We start from the raw sequence: 16,870 nt of genomic DNA, 5'->3' as shown, positions 1-16,870 counted from the left end.
ATTTCTATGTGGCATAAACTAACCATCCACAATTATTTTTTTAACCCAGTCTTAAAAGTTTATCTAATACTTTTTCTGACATTGTCATAAGAAAGTGCCGACACAAACAAAAGGGGATCAAAGTTGTCCTCAGGTGATAATGAATTATGACATAAATATTATAGTTTTAAAATATATTTTAATGTACTCTATTAATTTATTTATAAAATATATACCTTATCAACCGTTAAGCTATGGTGTGTTACGCATACAGAAAGCACGGAGAGTAATTGAAGTATGTCAGAGTAATAACGAGATGTGGTAAGGCTGGTCACGGACCGATGCGCTTGCGCAACCTACGTAATTGGAGCTTACGCTCGCACGGTTACTACCAGACACTATTGTTGTTTATTGTTCTTCAGGTATGTTTCTATTAGATGTAAGATAATTTGAATTTCAAGGTATTCAATATAACAAGAGTTCATGATTTGAAAGTTTGATAAAAAAAATTCGCAAGCGATGCAATTAGTACAAGTATTATCGCTCACGGACGTGCGTAGGTGTTTTCACTTTCCGGTTACGTTAAAAGTATACATAATAGACATTTTAATTACTCGAAAAACGTAGCTACGATACCATCATTAGATACTGCCATTTTGAATAACATACAACTTTTTTTAATTTATTAGACTAAAGACAATATTATTAAAATAGTGTGTCATCGTTAAAAGTATTTACTTTGTTAAATATAACGGTTTTTTATTTAACGTGGGCAGCGTTTCCCACACACTTATAAACGAGTAGGTTTTGTATAGGTCCCCATCCCACACGGCCCTTCTAATATCGAATTAATTCTATTACATAATCTACGACTATTACAAACAAATCTTCAAAAAATAACAAATAACGCTAAATATGTTACACATAACATTATGAATACATCATGTAAACGTAAGTGTCGCATAAGCTTAATGTGATTATAACGCGATACGGTGTGCGGTCGATACATTAAATAAATATTAGACGACCACAGCAGAAAGTATATAACACTATAAACTTCCGAATTACCGAGTAATATCGAAAAGCGAAATTGTTTTTTACGTAACATTTGTCCCACGAATGTTCGGCGTCGACAGCGCAGTTCAGAAAATCGGAGATTGCGATACATGCACTCATTATTTTAGAAAGTAAAAAGTACCGCTAATACTGGCAACTTGATACAGTTCAAACGGAATTTAAATATCGAATTTGAAACGATGAAATCGATATTTTATAATTGTGTTGGTACTTGATTGGTTTTGCTCATAAAATTAAAAAAGTTAATTTATAATATCAAATGCAAATATAAAATAACTACTTATGGACGTATAATCTAATATTAAATTATTCAATCTTTGTAATATTTATCAAAGAGATAATAATTAGTGACATTTATAATTTAAGACTCGGTCGCCCACTCCTGTCAACCTTCAATAGGTTCCGTATCGGTGAAAGGCTTCAATGCCAGTCGCGGTGACCATTGTGGGCGAACTACAAAGAGTAATATCTGTAAGTAACAAAATCAAGGTCTAGTTGCTAAAACACTTTTACTTTTCTGGTTTAATGGGGCACGGAAAGTGACCACGTGGATAATGAGGTAATGAAATTGTTGGTATGTACATGATCGTTAAACCTTTATATATGTACAGTATAAAATATAACACATTGCTGAGTTTCTGTATCACTCGCATTCGCTATCTCTTTCTTCCGTGTGGGGTTAAAAAAGATAGCATGTCCTGTGAAATTTGTTAGAATTTGACATTGTCTATATTTAAAGTGACTAGTTTCTTTAATACAATTAAAACGAAGATCTTGCAGATCTTAATATTCTTTTATTTTCAAATTGCTACAGTCAAACCGCATTCAAAACATCATTATATCTCAAATAAATTTATGCTTTCAGTCAGTAGTTTGACCTGAATCGACAAAATATGGTTTAACGTGATTACCGTAAATACAGTAAATAGCAGTAATTCATTTTGAATTACCGAATTTCACGTTTCCAGGGTTGCCATTAACCGGACCAAGGTGATCAACATTGAATGAATTCATTTTTACAGTTTATATAAATAAAAAATGTAAATTATATTGCAATTCATAATTTCCATGTTATGAAAAAAATATATAATTTAAATAGATCAAATTCACATCAAATAGGCCGTGATTTGGTATTAATAACTCGATTTATAAATAACGATATAATAGGTAACCTTAATCTTCTCCAATTGTCTTAGAAATTATGCGAGATTCAATACTCTTTTGAGAAATTAGTTTTTAAACGTGAGAGTTAAATATCTACTTGTTTGTAGCACAAAGCAAAAAATATATTTTTTAGTTTTTATTAATCAACCTTTTACATAAAGACGTATAGATTTTTTTCTTGATTTTGATTAGACTTGATTGGAAATTTGTCTACAAAAATAAGTTACTTTGTCTAACGTAATAAATAAAACACCTAATATTTAATATGAAGTTAAGGAAATTTTAAATATATTAAGCTATAGCGAACAAAAGGTTTAGCCAAACTAATTATTTCATAAATGGTAAAAAATATATTGCTATTAAATTTTTAAACAATTTTATAGAAGGATCAAACTAATGTTTTACAAGAGACTGATTTATTTTCATTTTCTAACAAATTGTGGTAACTTTACTTGTTGGTAGGTCTTAGTGCGAACTCGTTTTATCAATTGCTTTATTCTACCGCCTAATTGTATTTTTCGTGTCCTGTTAAAAGAATTTGTGAGCTAGTATAATTACAGAAACAAAAGACACAACATCTTGTTTCCTTGGTTGGTAGCGTGTTAGTGGTATATGGATATATTTTTTTAAATCTTAATTTCCTTAAGGTGATCATTTACCGGCAGGTGAATTTGAACGTTTGCTCTAATGTTTAAAAAAACGTGATACATAAAACAACTACTCTAGAATCAAATGTTCTCTTTGTCAGACCGCCCGACCGCCCGTACCACCCGACCGATTATTATTCAATCTTATCAGAACTTCTAACACATTGTATTTTTTTTAATTATATTAATTAAACTTTTATCAATTTCGTTGAGTGCGTATATAAATATCGTATATGATAAAACATATTGTAAACAATATAAACAAAATTCGAGTTAAATAAAAACACAAATAATGGGTATTTCAGTAGATGCAAATATTTAGAGGAAAGGATGTTAATACATGAAGTAAAAAATGCATTGTAAAATTAAATTATGAAAGATTGGTAGTACTGGCCTTGTTAACTTAATATGTTAACGCTCTGATTCCGCGTTGATTGGATAAATTAAGAAATAAAAACAATTATTAGACAATTGCTTGTAGGCCGTGAAATTATTCACCACTTTGCAATTTATGTCATTAAAAAAGAAGCATTTCCTAAGCATTGATAAAGATTAAATCCGACTTTATTTTACATACTTATGTAAAAATATAAATAACAATTACTTTTTTTTAATATGATTTATTATTTTTCAATGCTTAGGAAATAGCACAGGTTAGTCTGTGAAAACTGTTTTGATTAATTAAAAATCGAATCATCGAAAATAAATATATATAAATATGTAAAAAAAAACTGACTTTTAAAAATCGAATTAAAAACGTATTGTTAACAAAGTGCAATACACTTGCACAATTTAATTACAACAAATAAATTATGATCCGTATTAAAAATGTAACACAAATAAAACTGACCATGCTCTCCGGTGTACCACTTCACTACCGCAGGGCGCGCTCGCCACAACTGAACTCGACGTTGCCGCTGCAACAATTTTTATACCAACCTTTCAAAGTTTCACTTTCTACTCGGCCCAGTCAAACGTGATCCACTTTTTTATGCCTTTAGAGGCACAAAGACAACCCCCCGACAAATATAAGGGGCTACACGGGGGTCAAAGGGAATTTCAGCAAAATTACTATTACAGGAGCTGTTGCCGAGATGATTTCCAACGATTTTTTGGCCATGGAGATGTTATTACGAATCTTAGTATTTTTCAAATGAAACTGTAAATGTTACCAATGATACTTTTCATACTATTAAGCTTATTAAAATATTGTATTGAAAATATATTTTGAATAAATATGTATTTTTATCGAAGAACAATAAAAACACATCTGTTTTTTATTCAAATAATTGTAATTCTAATATACTGCCTCGATTTGATACGATTTAATTATTTGTGTAATATTTTATACTAATAGAATTTAATTTAAAATTAATAATAAAATGATACTAAACGCTTTATGTCCGTAGTCGTAAGGAACAGCAGCTTTAGTACGACCCCTTTCTCTTTCAAGTACTATGAACCTAAAATTCACCACCTTTTACAATTACAAAGTTAAAAATAAAAATAAGTAATAATAAAACCAATAAAATTAAAATGACACAATCGTATTATACAGTAAGTTGAAGTTATAAATAAATATAAATATTGTATGAAAATAATCTTTAGATATTTCGTTTAATAAATTAATATTGTCCTGTCGATACGCCCCCACAAGAATTAATTACACAAAGTTGTTCTCGTTTTTGTAATTATATTGTATTGAAGTAAAACCTTTTAATGTATACATATATAATAGTATTTTTTTTTATAATATAGGTAGGCGGACGACCATATAGGCCACGTGATGGTAAGTGGTAACCAACGACGGTAGACATTGGTATTGTAAGAAATGTTAACCATAGCTTACATCGCCAATGCGCCACCAACCTTGGAAACGAAGATGTTATGTCCTTTGTGCCTGTAATTACACTGGCTCACTCACCCTTCAAACCAGAACACAACAATACCAAGTACTGCTGTTTTGCGGTAGAATATCTGATGAGTGGGTGGTACCTACCGAGACGAGCTGGCACAAAGCCTCCAGTAAGACGTACCAGTGAGTTATATCTTTCTGCCGTATGCAGCCGCTAACAATTATTGGTAAAACATTACTAATGACGTACAGATATAACATCCCGTCTGATTGCCTTCACTGGTGACAAGGGGACTTGGTCATTTTTCGCCCAGAGATGCGGAATTGCAATGCTGTCAATGTCAATGTTCTTGCCACCATTCTACGCGGTCAATTGTGCAGTAGCTATTTTTAATTTTTATTTGTACGTTCTTACTGGTAATTTTCTCAACGACTTATTTTAAATACTAATTACAAATCATGCCCTTTTCCAAGGTTTACCTATTAGAAGGCGCTATGCGCACCTTCTCCCATCGCCGTAATGGCCGCCGGGGCTTGGTGGGTTCTCTGTATTCGGGAACCCCTCTAGTAGGGGGCATATGCGTGCCGACCGTCGGGGCCTCACGGTAGCATGCCCAAGCGATCCCGTGGCGACCCCGAGCATACGGAGAGGATACCGTTGGTTATTTCGGTACTTTCAGCGCCGGTGAGTCCCAAATAACACCCCCCCCCCCCCACCCACTTCATGTAGCGGAAACGTGTAAATGCGTTTTTCCAGCGAGGAAATTGGTAGTGTAATAAAATTTTAATTGTTTGATTTTGCGTCTGTAGTAAATTTATGTAAATGCTAAATAATGGCAAATGTCTTACATTGTTAGTTATCTCTATTTGTCTTACAATATAGTGTCCTAGTTCAGTACGGACGGTGAACTTTGATTGTATCAATGTTGCCAGGTGAAATATTATCCTAATGTCTCGTACGATGTAGAACAAATCGCTTAAAGCTTGAAAATTATCCAAGTGTTACTATTTGTAATTTATTATTTTAGATAACTCAAATTTATATTTTATTTATTATTTGGTTACAACTATTTGATAAGGAAATCGTTTGATGATAAATTTTTATCTAATAAAATACCTATTTTATTAACTTTTATAAATTTAATTTTAACTGCTTACTAAGATTTTTCATCTATGTTTAATTATATCGTTTTATTTGTGTTTAGCGTACTTACGCTACGAGAAATAAGTAAAACTTGAAAAGATTTGAAATGCCACTAATAAATATTACTAGCACTAGCATCAATCGTTGTTATAGGAATATTCAAATTATATAAAAAATCTAATATAAATATTTAAAGCAGAATTATTAAAAGAGTAGTAAATTGCATTGTGTTGTATTGAAAATTAATTGTTTTTTCAAACCAATAAAAATAGCCAACAGTTTTACGTGCTTTTCGAAGCACGGTAGAGTAAGCATTAATTCTTCTCAACTTCGAGTTGCTTCTGTGAATTTCTTGACAAGAAAATTCAAATATTTTTTTTTTACTGGTTAGTTCTGGGGTTTGAACTCAGGACCTCAGAAAGCTAGCCACTGGACCAAGGAGGCAGTCACTTGAAGATATATTAACGAAATATGTAGTCAATTATTCAATGACAGAAATATTACACTATAAATTCAATAGGTACACGTTTAAAAGATAAAAGTGTCATAAGCTGTAACCTACACACATTTAATATAGAATAGAAACTTGAAATTTTATTTAAATTTATTCAGCTGTCACCAAGTGATTGACATTCATCCAAATTATGAAACTGTCACAATTAATATCACACGGGCATACTGTAATGTTAATAAAAATGATGTGCTAACAAAGAGAAATTACAATTATTATTTATTAATACATTAAATAATTACTTATTGTCTAAGGTTAGCTAACCAAACTGTTATAAAGCAAACACTAAATTTTATATCAAATGCACTATTATTACAAAAGTACAGATATTTTTTCAAGTGGGGGTGGATGATTTTTTTTAGAAACTTACCACACATATTGATGTTAAGCAAAACCGTATAATTCGAATTTTAAACAATTTATTCTCTGAATTTTATGTTATTTTAGTAATAAAATTTTGAGATTTTTTATCTTTTAATATATTTAAAAAGTAAATGATTTTATTTTCTCATTTTCGTACTGTTTTAGTAACGTAACTATTCAAAAAAAAAGGTTGCAATGAATGCATTCATATTTTATTTAACATGTATTTTTAGGCTATGTACAGTCATTTTTATAATATATTACATACTATTCAAATTGACATAACGCTCAATTTTTTAATACACATATGGACTCGACGTTTGTGTGTGTTAAGTAAAGAAAATAACAAAACCTTGACTTATTAAGATGTAGATAAGAAACAAATCGAGTTAAATCCACCATTTGCAATTTAGAACATTGTGTTTACTTGTATGAACACGTAATATGTAAAACTGCAGGTTTCTTTGCTCTACCTTTCTCCGAAACAGACGATCATTTGTTACTAAATTAAGTAATTAAAAAATATTTTATTCTTAGTTCTAATTCTTTTCAAAAGGACTATTATACGAATATTTACAGCTACCAATTTTGTTGATAGTCTTAAAGTTTGTTACAAGCTTAAGCTTATTTCGCCAAGCTGGTTATACGAGTACAGAATTTCTTGCATAAGTGAAGTTGTTAATCTTATTACCAGAGAAAACAAGTTCTATCGTGTCGTGTAGATATCACTGCATCTATTTTACTTTAATACATTATATTACAGTGAACTTTTTATATATATAACATGATAAATGTTTTTTTCTACAAAATTACTTTTATTAAGTTGTATTTTTTACACAAATTTGAAACTCTAATAAATTAACATCTATTTGTAGAGAAACAGATAAAAAAATCGTTTAAGAGAACAAATGTCATTCTTTATTATTGTTTAGTATATTATTTAAAGATTATTGTTGCGATCAATATGCAATAAAAAATTAATCAATAAAATTAAACACTAGAGCGTGTTCATTGATTTAATTCATACCTTTTTATAAAGGTAATGATTTTTATCTTATTTGGTAATGTACGTTTTTCAATAAATAACAGGATATACCGCTCGTAGCGGTTTAAGAAGGCAAAGAGTGTCATTTGACCTTAGCTGTCCTTAATATTATAGAGATTAACTCAACCTTGACTCAGTGAAAAATGTTGCAATATGTATTTACTTCCTCGTGTAGATAAAATAAACCCGTATTGAACCATTTATATACGGATTTGTTATGGTCATTATATTTGACATTTAATCTGTGGAGACTTTTTTACGATGTAAAATAGCTTTTTAGTTTTGTGATTCTAAATGATAAATCCTTTCGGAAATACCACATTTCTGTAAATAAAAAAAACGTTGACTATGACTAAAAATATATAACTTATGAATAAAAATGACTTTGTATGTCTGTCCTCTATGCGTTCCTGAACTATTCATCCCATTGTGATGAAACTTTTGTGTGGTATTCTGCGTAAGACAGCAAACACCCTGACCTACAAAAAAACAAGAATTTTTCTTTGTAAATTTTTCTTTCAATGTAACCCCTCATTCAAACTGTGCGAAGCCAGGGCAAATAGTTAGTAGAATATAAGAGAAAAGATGAAGATAAAATAAAAGCGGAGATGGCCTAGTGGTTAGAACGCGTGAATCTTAACCGACGATCATGGGTTCAAACCCGGGCAAGCACCACTAAATTTTCATGTGCTTAATTTGTAATTATAATTGATCTTGTGCTTGACGGTGAAGGAAAACATCGTGAGGAAATCTGCATGTGTCTAATTTCATTGAAATTATGCCACATGTGTATTCTACCAACCCGCATTGGAGCAGCGTGGTGGAATACGCTCCAAACCTTCTCCTCAAAAGGGAGAGGAGGCCTAAGCCCAGCAGTGGGACATTAACAGGCAGTTACTGTACTGTAAGAGACAAGTTTATATAATAAGGGGTTATACGAATAATACTCAGTAATTTTTTTTTTTTAAGTTTTAGTACTTAGGTACATTTAATGTCGAGTAGCATTCAAATTGGAAATTGTAATATAACTTATTATATTTTATTGAAATTTATAACAAAGTACTTATAATGAAAATCTTAAGAGTTAAATATGTCTATCTGCTCTTTGAACGACAAGATACGACGTCATTATTATTTAAATTTCTTCTAGAATAATCCTCTCTTTAAAAGAACTTTCAATCGAACAGCTGTCGCCGTCATTTGTCTGTCAATAAAGCTGGGGGCAGGTGGTCAGCGGAGCGACAGCTGGCGCTTGATCCGACGTCTTATTATTCATATTATATTACACATAAGTACTGTGGAAAGGACAAAGCCATTAATATGTGTATGTAATAGCCATTATAAATGCACTACTCGTTATTTATGTGGTATGGGTGCACACCCATAAAAGATTGAATAATATTTCATGGAAACTGAATAATTCATATTGCACATGAATTTTAATGTCTCCCAAGTCTGCTACCGTCCACTACCCTTCTAGGATAGATAGCACGAAGCTGATCATGTATTGTTATTATTTATATAGGTAAATTAAAACTTTTTTTTGTAAAATGTAAGTTTCGATTTATATAGAATAAAATTAGTATACCTCGATGCTTAAAATGTATCTTGCTTAAATAAAAACTTATTTTATGCAGACATAAATAAGAATGCTGTTCAAATAGAATATCCATATTATATATTGGTATTTTTTACAAAAGTGTATAGTGTGTTCGAAATAATTGATAAGGAAATAACAATGAACGAGTATTGACTTCACATTTTTTATCATCTATATAATCTTATATGTACGTAGTAGTATATACCTAATTCGTTATTGTTTTTTTTTAAATTATATGATTTTTGAAAAGTTAAATATAAAAAAAAATATGACGTCATTTTAGGAATAATGATTCATCAAAGTGTACATAAAATGAATGATGTTCAAGAATATTTAAGTCTTATACAATCACTGAGGCCGCCATAGCTTTTCCAATACCCAATATTATACAATTTGTTATGGCAATCGCGATAAGCACCAATAGTTAACTATGCGCAACCTGTTTGACGTGAAGTAAGTATAATCAATTCAAATAGCTAAAATACTATAAAAGTAATAACCTGTAAATGTCCCACTGCTGGGCTAAGACCTCCTCTCCTTTTAAGAAGCTTTAGCTCCAAATCCACCACGCTGCTAAAATGTGGGTTGGTGAATAGATCCGACACATGCAGATTTCCTTACGATCCTTTACCGACAAGAACAACATGAATAACAAACATAAATGAAGTGATTTAGAGTAGGCAATCTTTGGTTAAGCTCACCTAACCTAACAAATGGGCCATTTCAGCTACAAAAAAAATATTTTAAAACTTATTTAAAATTACTGATATGATATCTTTAGGTAACGTATAAAAATATGTAATAAATCGTTAAAAACTTATAATAATCTAAACGATTCTGGTCCTGTTCATCTAATGGCGCAAGACATATTATAGTGCTCGCGCACGTGTATTCGCAAACACGGATGCACTCTCTATTTCCACACACTAATAATCCATTGGGACGGCAATCCTCACGACCAGAGAGAGTTGAAGCGTAGGATCAACATCTTTACGTATATGGAAGAGTAGCATTGCCAACCTGCAAATTGCTAAGATTTGATATTAAAACCCATATATACCACAATAATACAAGACTTCTTTATTGGTCTTACAAACTGCCACTTTTTTTTTCAAAGAAAAGTAACTTGATTAAAGAGGCAATGAAGTTTTATTTAATATATTTTTAGCGTACGATTTTATATCATTATGGATGTAACAGTATTTCTATGTTTAAGTAGCTATATACGCTAATTCGAAATTAACATTTTTTTAAATAATTTGACTGGATTTAAAAATAATATCCTTTCTATCCCTTTTTACCCCACACTTGAGATCGAAATAGCAATATCTTTCAAAACAAAGTCATATTCCATTATTTGATCACATACTATGGCGAAATATATTATGTCAAAGAAACTATCACTATATAAAGACTTGAGGTCAAAGAGTGTATAAACTTCTTACGGAAGAATTGAGGCTGCACTGCTTTTGCTAATAAAAATTATTGTGAAATATTACGCTAGGAATCTTTGAGAAAAAATGTAATATGACGTGGAATTTCTGCTAGCGTTCTTGCAACCATTTCTTAAAACGTAATTTTTACAATTTTGTTTCCATTTGTACGTTCAACTATACAGAAGCCGACGAATCTGACGAGCGGTTTGGCGTGGTTGGTAGATACTTGCCTTTTCACGCCGAAGGTTGTGGGTTCGATTCCCACCCAGGACAGACATTTGTGTGCATGAACATGTCTGTTTGTCCTGAGTCTGGGTGTAATTATCTATATAAGTATGTATTTACAAAAGAAAAGTAGTATATGTAGTATATCAGTTGTCTGGTTGTCATAACACAAGCTTTGTACAAGATTAATTTGGGGTTAGATGGCCGTGTGTGAAAAATGTCCCAGGATATTATTATTATTAAGCGAATGAAAGATATAATTTACAAATTAATGTAGTGATTTTAGTAGGTATTTATAATTGATAAATATTTATACTTTCGTACATTATAACAGAGATTAGGTCCTACAATCGTTAGGTATTCTGATGACGGAGCCAGGCAGTAGATAGTAGATATTCTTCGAGAGCTTCCAGTGAGCCTCTTAAGTTTGGGTAGGTACATCTATTACAAGAAATTACACCTAAAACGTAAATGAATATTTTGGAAATGAAACATAGACTTATTATTACTTATTTAGTTTCTTATTACACAGCATTTTCCTGATGTGTACTATTACTATTAGTAATTTGAGTTTGATACAAAAAAAAACGTGACTTCGCACTATGGTATAACATTTTAACTTGAATATTAACTACTATTTTGTTTAAGTAAAACATATCAGGTTCTTTTGGACACAAACATTTCTAGATGTTACGAGCGACGTTACGATTGACTTTAATGTAACGTTTCAAAGTGACACGTTTCTGACGTTTCACTTCTGTGCTGACGTGTGCTGAGCAGAGAATATGTACTTGAAAGAGATTGAAGGCAACATCTTGACCAAATATATTATTATTGTTTATCATTTAAAATTAAAGTAAAAAATCTAAAATATTCAGTTGAATTATAAAGGCACAAAAAAACTATTTTTAAGTAAAATAATATACAATTTTTATACTACTAAAAATGTCCCATACTCTGCAAAAACCTTTATTGAAAATTATGTTACAACGTGTATGACCTTACATACACGAAAGATCACATCTCATTCATTTTGCGAGTTAAATCTTATCATAAAATTCGTTGTTGTTTCGTTGTGGAGTAACGGCTTTTACACAATTGTTAAGAATACTGCGTAGTTGAATCAAAACAATGAATTTTTGTAATACTATTGACCAATATATCTGAGAAACGAATCTTGAATTAGAATTCGTCAAGGAAAAACGTTAATTTCACAGTGTACAACTAGATTTTATAACGTAATTAAAAGCTTTAAGATATTTTTGGGAGACTTTCGTGCTCGGTTTAAGAATCTTTCATTCTAAAGAAAACGGTAGCTGGGATGGGCTTGCGCTGTCATGCCAGCAAAGAGAGCTGGAGATCGAGATCACTTTCGCCGCCCTTAAAAGAGCTCCTCTAAGCCAAGGCATGGGGCAGCAGTGGATGAGACCATATATGAGATGCTTATGGCCACTACGATCCGTGTTTAAAACGACTATCCAAAAGGTCAGACTGCGTACGAATCTCACATAAAGACAGATGGAAATAACTTTTATCTGAAGCTAAATAACCACTACCGCTTATAAACATTGGCACTGTAAAAACATTGACCATTTGTTACACGACGTACCAAAACTTAAAAAAAAAAAAAAATCTAGACTATTCGTCAAGTACTAATTAATTACACTATCAATCTTTATAAACAAAAGCGATCGATCCGGATGAGGTCGTATTTGCTTTAAACAAGACTGTGAATGAACGAATGTGTTGTTACAATTTTACAATTCTTTTGTAAAATTGGTACATCATTTTTATATAAAATTTCAATTAAGATTCAACTGTTTCTTACAAAGAGGATTTATTAATTAATTACAGTGATAATACAAAGGTAAGACGTTTTATTTTAAATTATAATATTTATTGACATAAACTATTATTTTGATTATGTATTGTCGTCGGACACGGTGAGAGTACGTCGTAACAGCCACGATCCGTCAGTCGAATCTTCATAACATCTTTCACGGTATTATATAGCTATTATATAGCTTTAGCACTTAACAGATAAACGGCGAAATTATCGTTCTAACTGAGAAAGTTTTTATTTGAAGTTGTTTTTTTTTTAAACATTATATAATACTTGAATTTCAAAGTCAAACCACATACTATAATAACGGCTATTTTTGGTATTTTACATATGATACGTATCAAATAAAAGAAGAAATCATGATTAATTTTAATATGATTATTGTCACTTTCTAAATATAATATTAATATTTAAGTGTTATCTAAATCTATCTTAACTTGTATTTTTGATACGAATTTAAGATTCATACTATCATTCATAATCGAAGAAGTACTTGGTAAAGATAAACAAACTTTATATTTACATATTCGTCTAAAATGCTATATATAATGTACAACAAACAGTTTTGATTTATGTATCTTTATTTCTTAGTAGGTATTCCGGCGCACTCAGTATTGATGAGTTCCACAAACCCCCCGTTTATGTGAGGAGGAAGCGTATATGAAAAAATTGGATAATAGATAGATCTTAAGAAAGTATTACACTTTTCTTTTTTTTTTATAGAATAGGAAGGTGGACGAGCATATGGGCCACCTGATGGTAAGTGGTCACCAAACGCCCTTAAACATTGGCATTGTAAGAAATGTCAACCATCGCTTATAGCCAATGCGCCACCAACCTTGGGAACTAAGATTTTATGTCCCTTGTGCCTGTAATTACACTGGCTCACTCACCCTTCAAACCGGAACACAACAATATCAAGTATTGCTGTTTTGCGGTAGAATATCTGATGAGTGGGTGGTACCTACCCAGACGAGCTTGCACAAAGCCCTACCACCAGTGAACTTTAACTTTACTTATTAGTGAGAATCCATTAAATACCTATCATGCTATTACTACATTTTGTTATTTATTCAGTTAGATCTCTACAAATTCTCCAAATGGTCTTTGCAGAACTTTGAACTTACGAGTAAGTGTTACTTATTAAGAATCACTTACCTACTCGTTCATATTATATACATATTTATATACTTTCTCTTTTATGCGCTTATATGTGACTTATCTATCAGCTGTTTCAATTTAAAATAGTAAATGTACAAGTCAAAAAACATGGGACATTTTGGTCATAGACGTACGTAACATGCAGACGAAATAACTTTCACATTTTCGTTTTCTGTGCATGCACTAGTTGAACTCGCTATTACTGTCCTAATAGGTAAGCCTATGCAATAATTGTCCCGTCATTGCGTAATATTAAATTAAAATTCTTTATACGTCCACGTGTTGCATGTGATCGGGGCTAGTGAGCATGGGCTAGATTTTTTATTTTTCCTAAAAGGCTATTATTTATGATATATACATAAGTTTTTTTATTTTATATAGATTAGTGACAGTATATTAAATTAGACACTTATTTTGAAAATGCGAATATAACTCTTTCTGTCTGTTGTTGCCTGATCACGACTAAAATACTAAACCAATCGTAATGAAATTAGACTTTGATTTAAAACAGGTTTACAGGGAAGAAATTGATGCGCGTGGAGTCGCGCAGAACACCTAGTTAACTGTGTAAATGACGTGTGGCGAGTCTCTCGGGGCTTGCCTTAATGAGACTTGTGCTCAACGAGAGAATGTCACTGTACATACCTAAAGTCAACGAGATGTAAATAAACTTTATGATGACAATTAATATCGACAAAAATAATCTATATATTTATGGATAGTAGCAAATAATTAACATTTATATATCATTTACATATTATTTTATTGAAATGTCACGTTGTATGACAACCGAAGTGCTTTTTAAAATTTTAAGTAATTTTCATTTAAGCAAATTATAATAATTAATAATTTATTTACTTTCTATGTTTCTACATTTATTTTGTCTTTATTCTGTTGAACGGAAAGTATAAATAAATTTATAGTCTGTATGCCCCATCGACTCTCTTTATAAAATATATCAATTCGCTGTCCATGTTATCTTGTACATTTTATTGAGTAGTTTAATTATCGTAATTCGTAATAAGCAATAACTTAAATATATTGTTTTAATAATAAATTTGTCACAAATTAACTTTTGAGGTTTATCTGTCTAATAGGAAGTAATCATAACTATGTGGCACAATTAAAACTGACATGAATTAAAAGGAATGTCTTTTATAAATAAAATTAAGTTTATTAGGTCGCAATAATTTAGATATAATTAATCACAGCCCCGACGCCCGAAGCTTAAAAGATAGGGCGTAACCCTGGGGTCGTGGATGCGTGTCCTATATTAGGCGGCCCTGAGCAGGACGGCAGACGGGATGGCCTTGCGCACTAGCGAAGAGTGTGGGGGGGCGAGATTTCCATCTCCCTCTGAGGAGAGCTCTGCCGAGCCATGAGCGGATGCGTTATATCAACACGATTCCCCAGCCTCCCCGATCCATGCAGAGGACGGCCATCGCAATGGTTTTAGTAGGTAAGAATCCCACATAAAAAAGGAGCCGGGTACCTTTTGAAGGTTTCCACTACGTGAAAAAAAAGATATAATTAATTAATTAATCTATACTAATATTACAAAGAGGTAAAGTTTGTGAGGTTGTAGGGTTAATTTCTGGAACTATTTAACCGATTTTGAAAATTCGTTTACCAATAGAAAGCCATATCATTTGTGACTGTCATAGGCTATATATTAACCCGAAAATGAAAAGACTTTTTCGTGTTACTGGGATTTGCAAAGTTAGTCGGAGAAAAAACGGTCGAACGAAAACGTTTCTTACGAACGCTGCCTTAACGATGAGAGATATATGATTGAGTTCTAGAGAAAAGTTGTAGAACTTGATAATGCCTACAATAAAGTCAGCGACAGCATATGTCTAAGTTTTATATTTAAATCGTTAGGTCATGTTTATTGGTCATATTATCAATAATTATGAATTCTTATCAAAATAAGTAAACTTATCGCTTTAAGTGTTTAAAACAAAAGATTTTTCCCTTTTATTTCATATATTTTGGACCAATGGTTAAAGAGATAATACGACATAGGTATGGAAAAGCCACCATGTTGTAATCTATTGAGTGTTATTTCTATTAGAGTGTTTTCAATATACAACACGTCAATTTATTTAGAAATAAATTGCTTTAGTACCAAGGAAATTTTATTTATATAAAAATTCGTTATTTACAGTTTTTTGGTTGCATAGTTTAAGAGCTAATTTAAAATATCAAATACGTGAGACAATTTAAATAATGTTCGGCCAATCGATCACAAGCAAAAATGTTTACCGCCCAACGAAGTAGGCACGGGTCAGCTAGTAACATTAATATTACGGTTTTCTATTTTATAGATGTTCTCTTTATTACATAATCTATCTTTTATATTAAACTAGGCTAAACAACTTAATCGATTTTGATAAAAATTGGTAAGGCAAGCTTGAACCCCAATGATTCTTCCTTAGGACACTGTTTTATTCCAAACACCTGCCACCCCCTGATACGGAAGAAGCTGCGGGCTAAAACTAATTTCTGATTTAACATAAATCCCAGATTCTTGTGAATGGCAGCTGTTTGTTGTGGATATTAGCTTTCGTAATTTTAACTATACCTATTTATGTTTATAACAAGGCGTGTAACTGGTAGATTTGTGAAAGTCTGATGTAGTACCAGGCATAAGTCTGATTATAGTACTGTGATTTAGTCACTTGTGAAGGTTTTATTTATTTATTAATTCTTTATTGCATACAATTTACAAACATATAATAACATTTAGTATGCAAAGGCTTGCTTATCACCTACAGTGATCTCTTCCAGGCGACCTCACTAAAGAGAAATATTTATGTT

General features: G+C 31.5%; 1 protein-coding gene across 2 annotated transcripts in view; it reads right to left on the bottom strand.

Annotated features, from left to right (window-relative positions):
- LOC126771694 (uncharacterized) overlaps window positions 1–16,870 on the bottom strand; it is a 207,146-nt gene that overhangs the window by 2,395 nt on the left and 187,881 nt on the right. The window contains exon 1 of one of the 2 annotated variants that reach the window (XM_050491718.1): window positions 3,718–3,770. The exons of the other annotated variant lie outside the window; for it this stretch is intronic. Coding sequence (XP_050347675.1) covers window positions 3,718–3,720 — 3 coding nt within the window. The 5' untranslated portion in view covers window positions 3,721–3,770. Of the gene's footprint in view, window positions 1–3,717; window positions 3,771–16,870 lie in introns of those variants that run through there. 2 annotated transcript variants of the gene reach the window in all.

The sequence above is a fragment of the Nymphalis io genome, chromosome 11 (genome assembly GCF_905147045.1).
Source record: "Nymphalis io chromosome 11, ilAglIoxx1.1, whole genome shotgun sequence".
NCBI lineage: Eukaryota > Metazoa > Arthropoda > Insecta > Lepidoptera > Nymphalidae > Nymphalis > Nymphalis io.
Note: the sequence above shows the minus strand (reverse complement) of the source record. Positions and strands in the feature narration are given on the sequence as shown.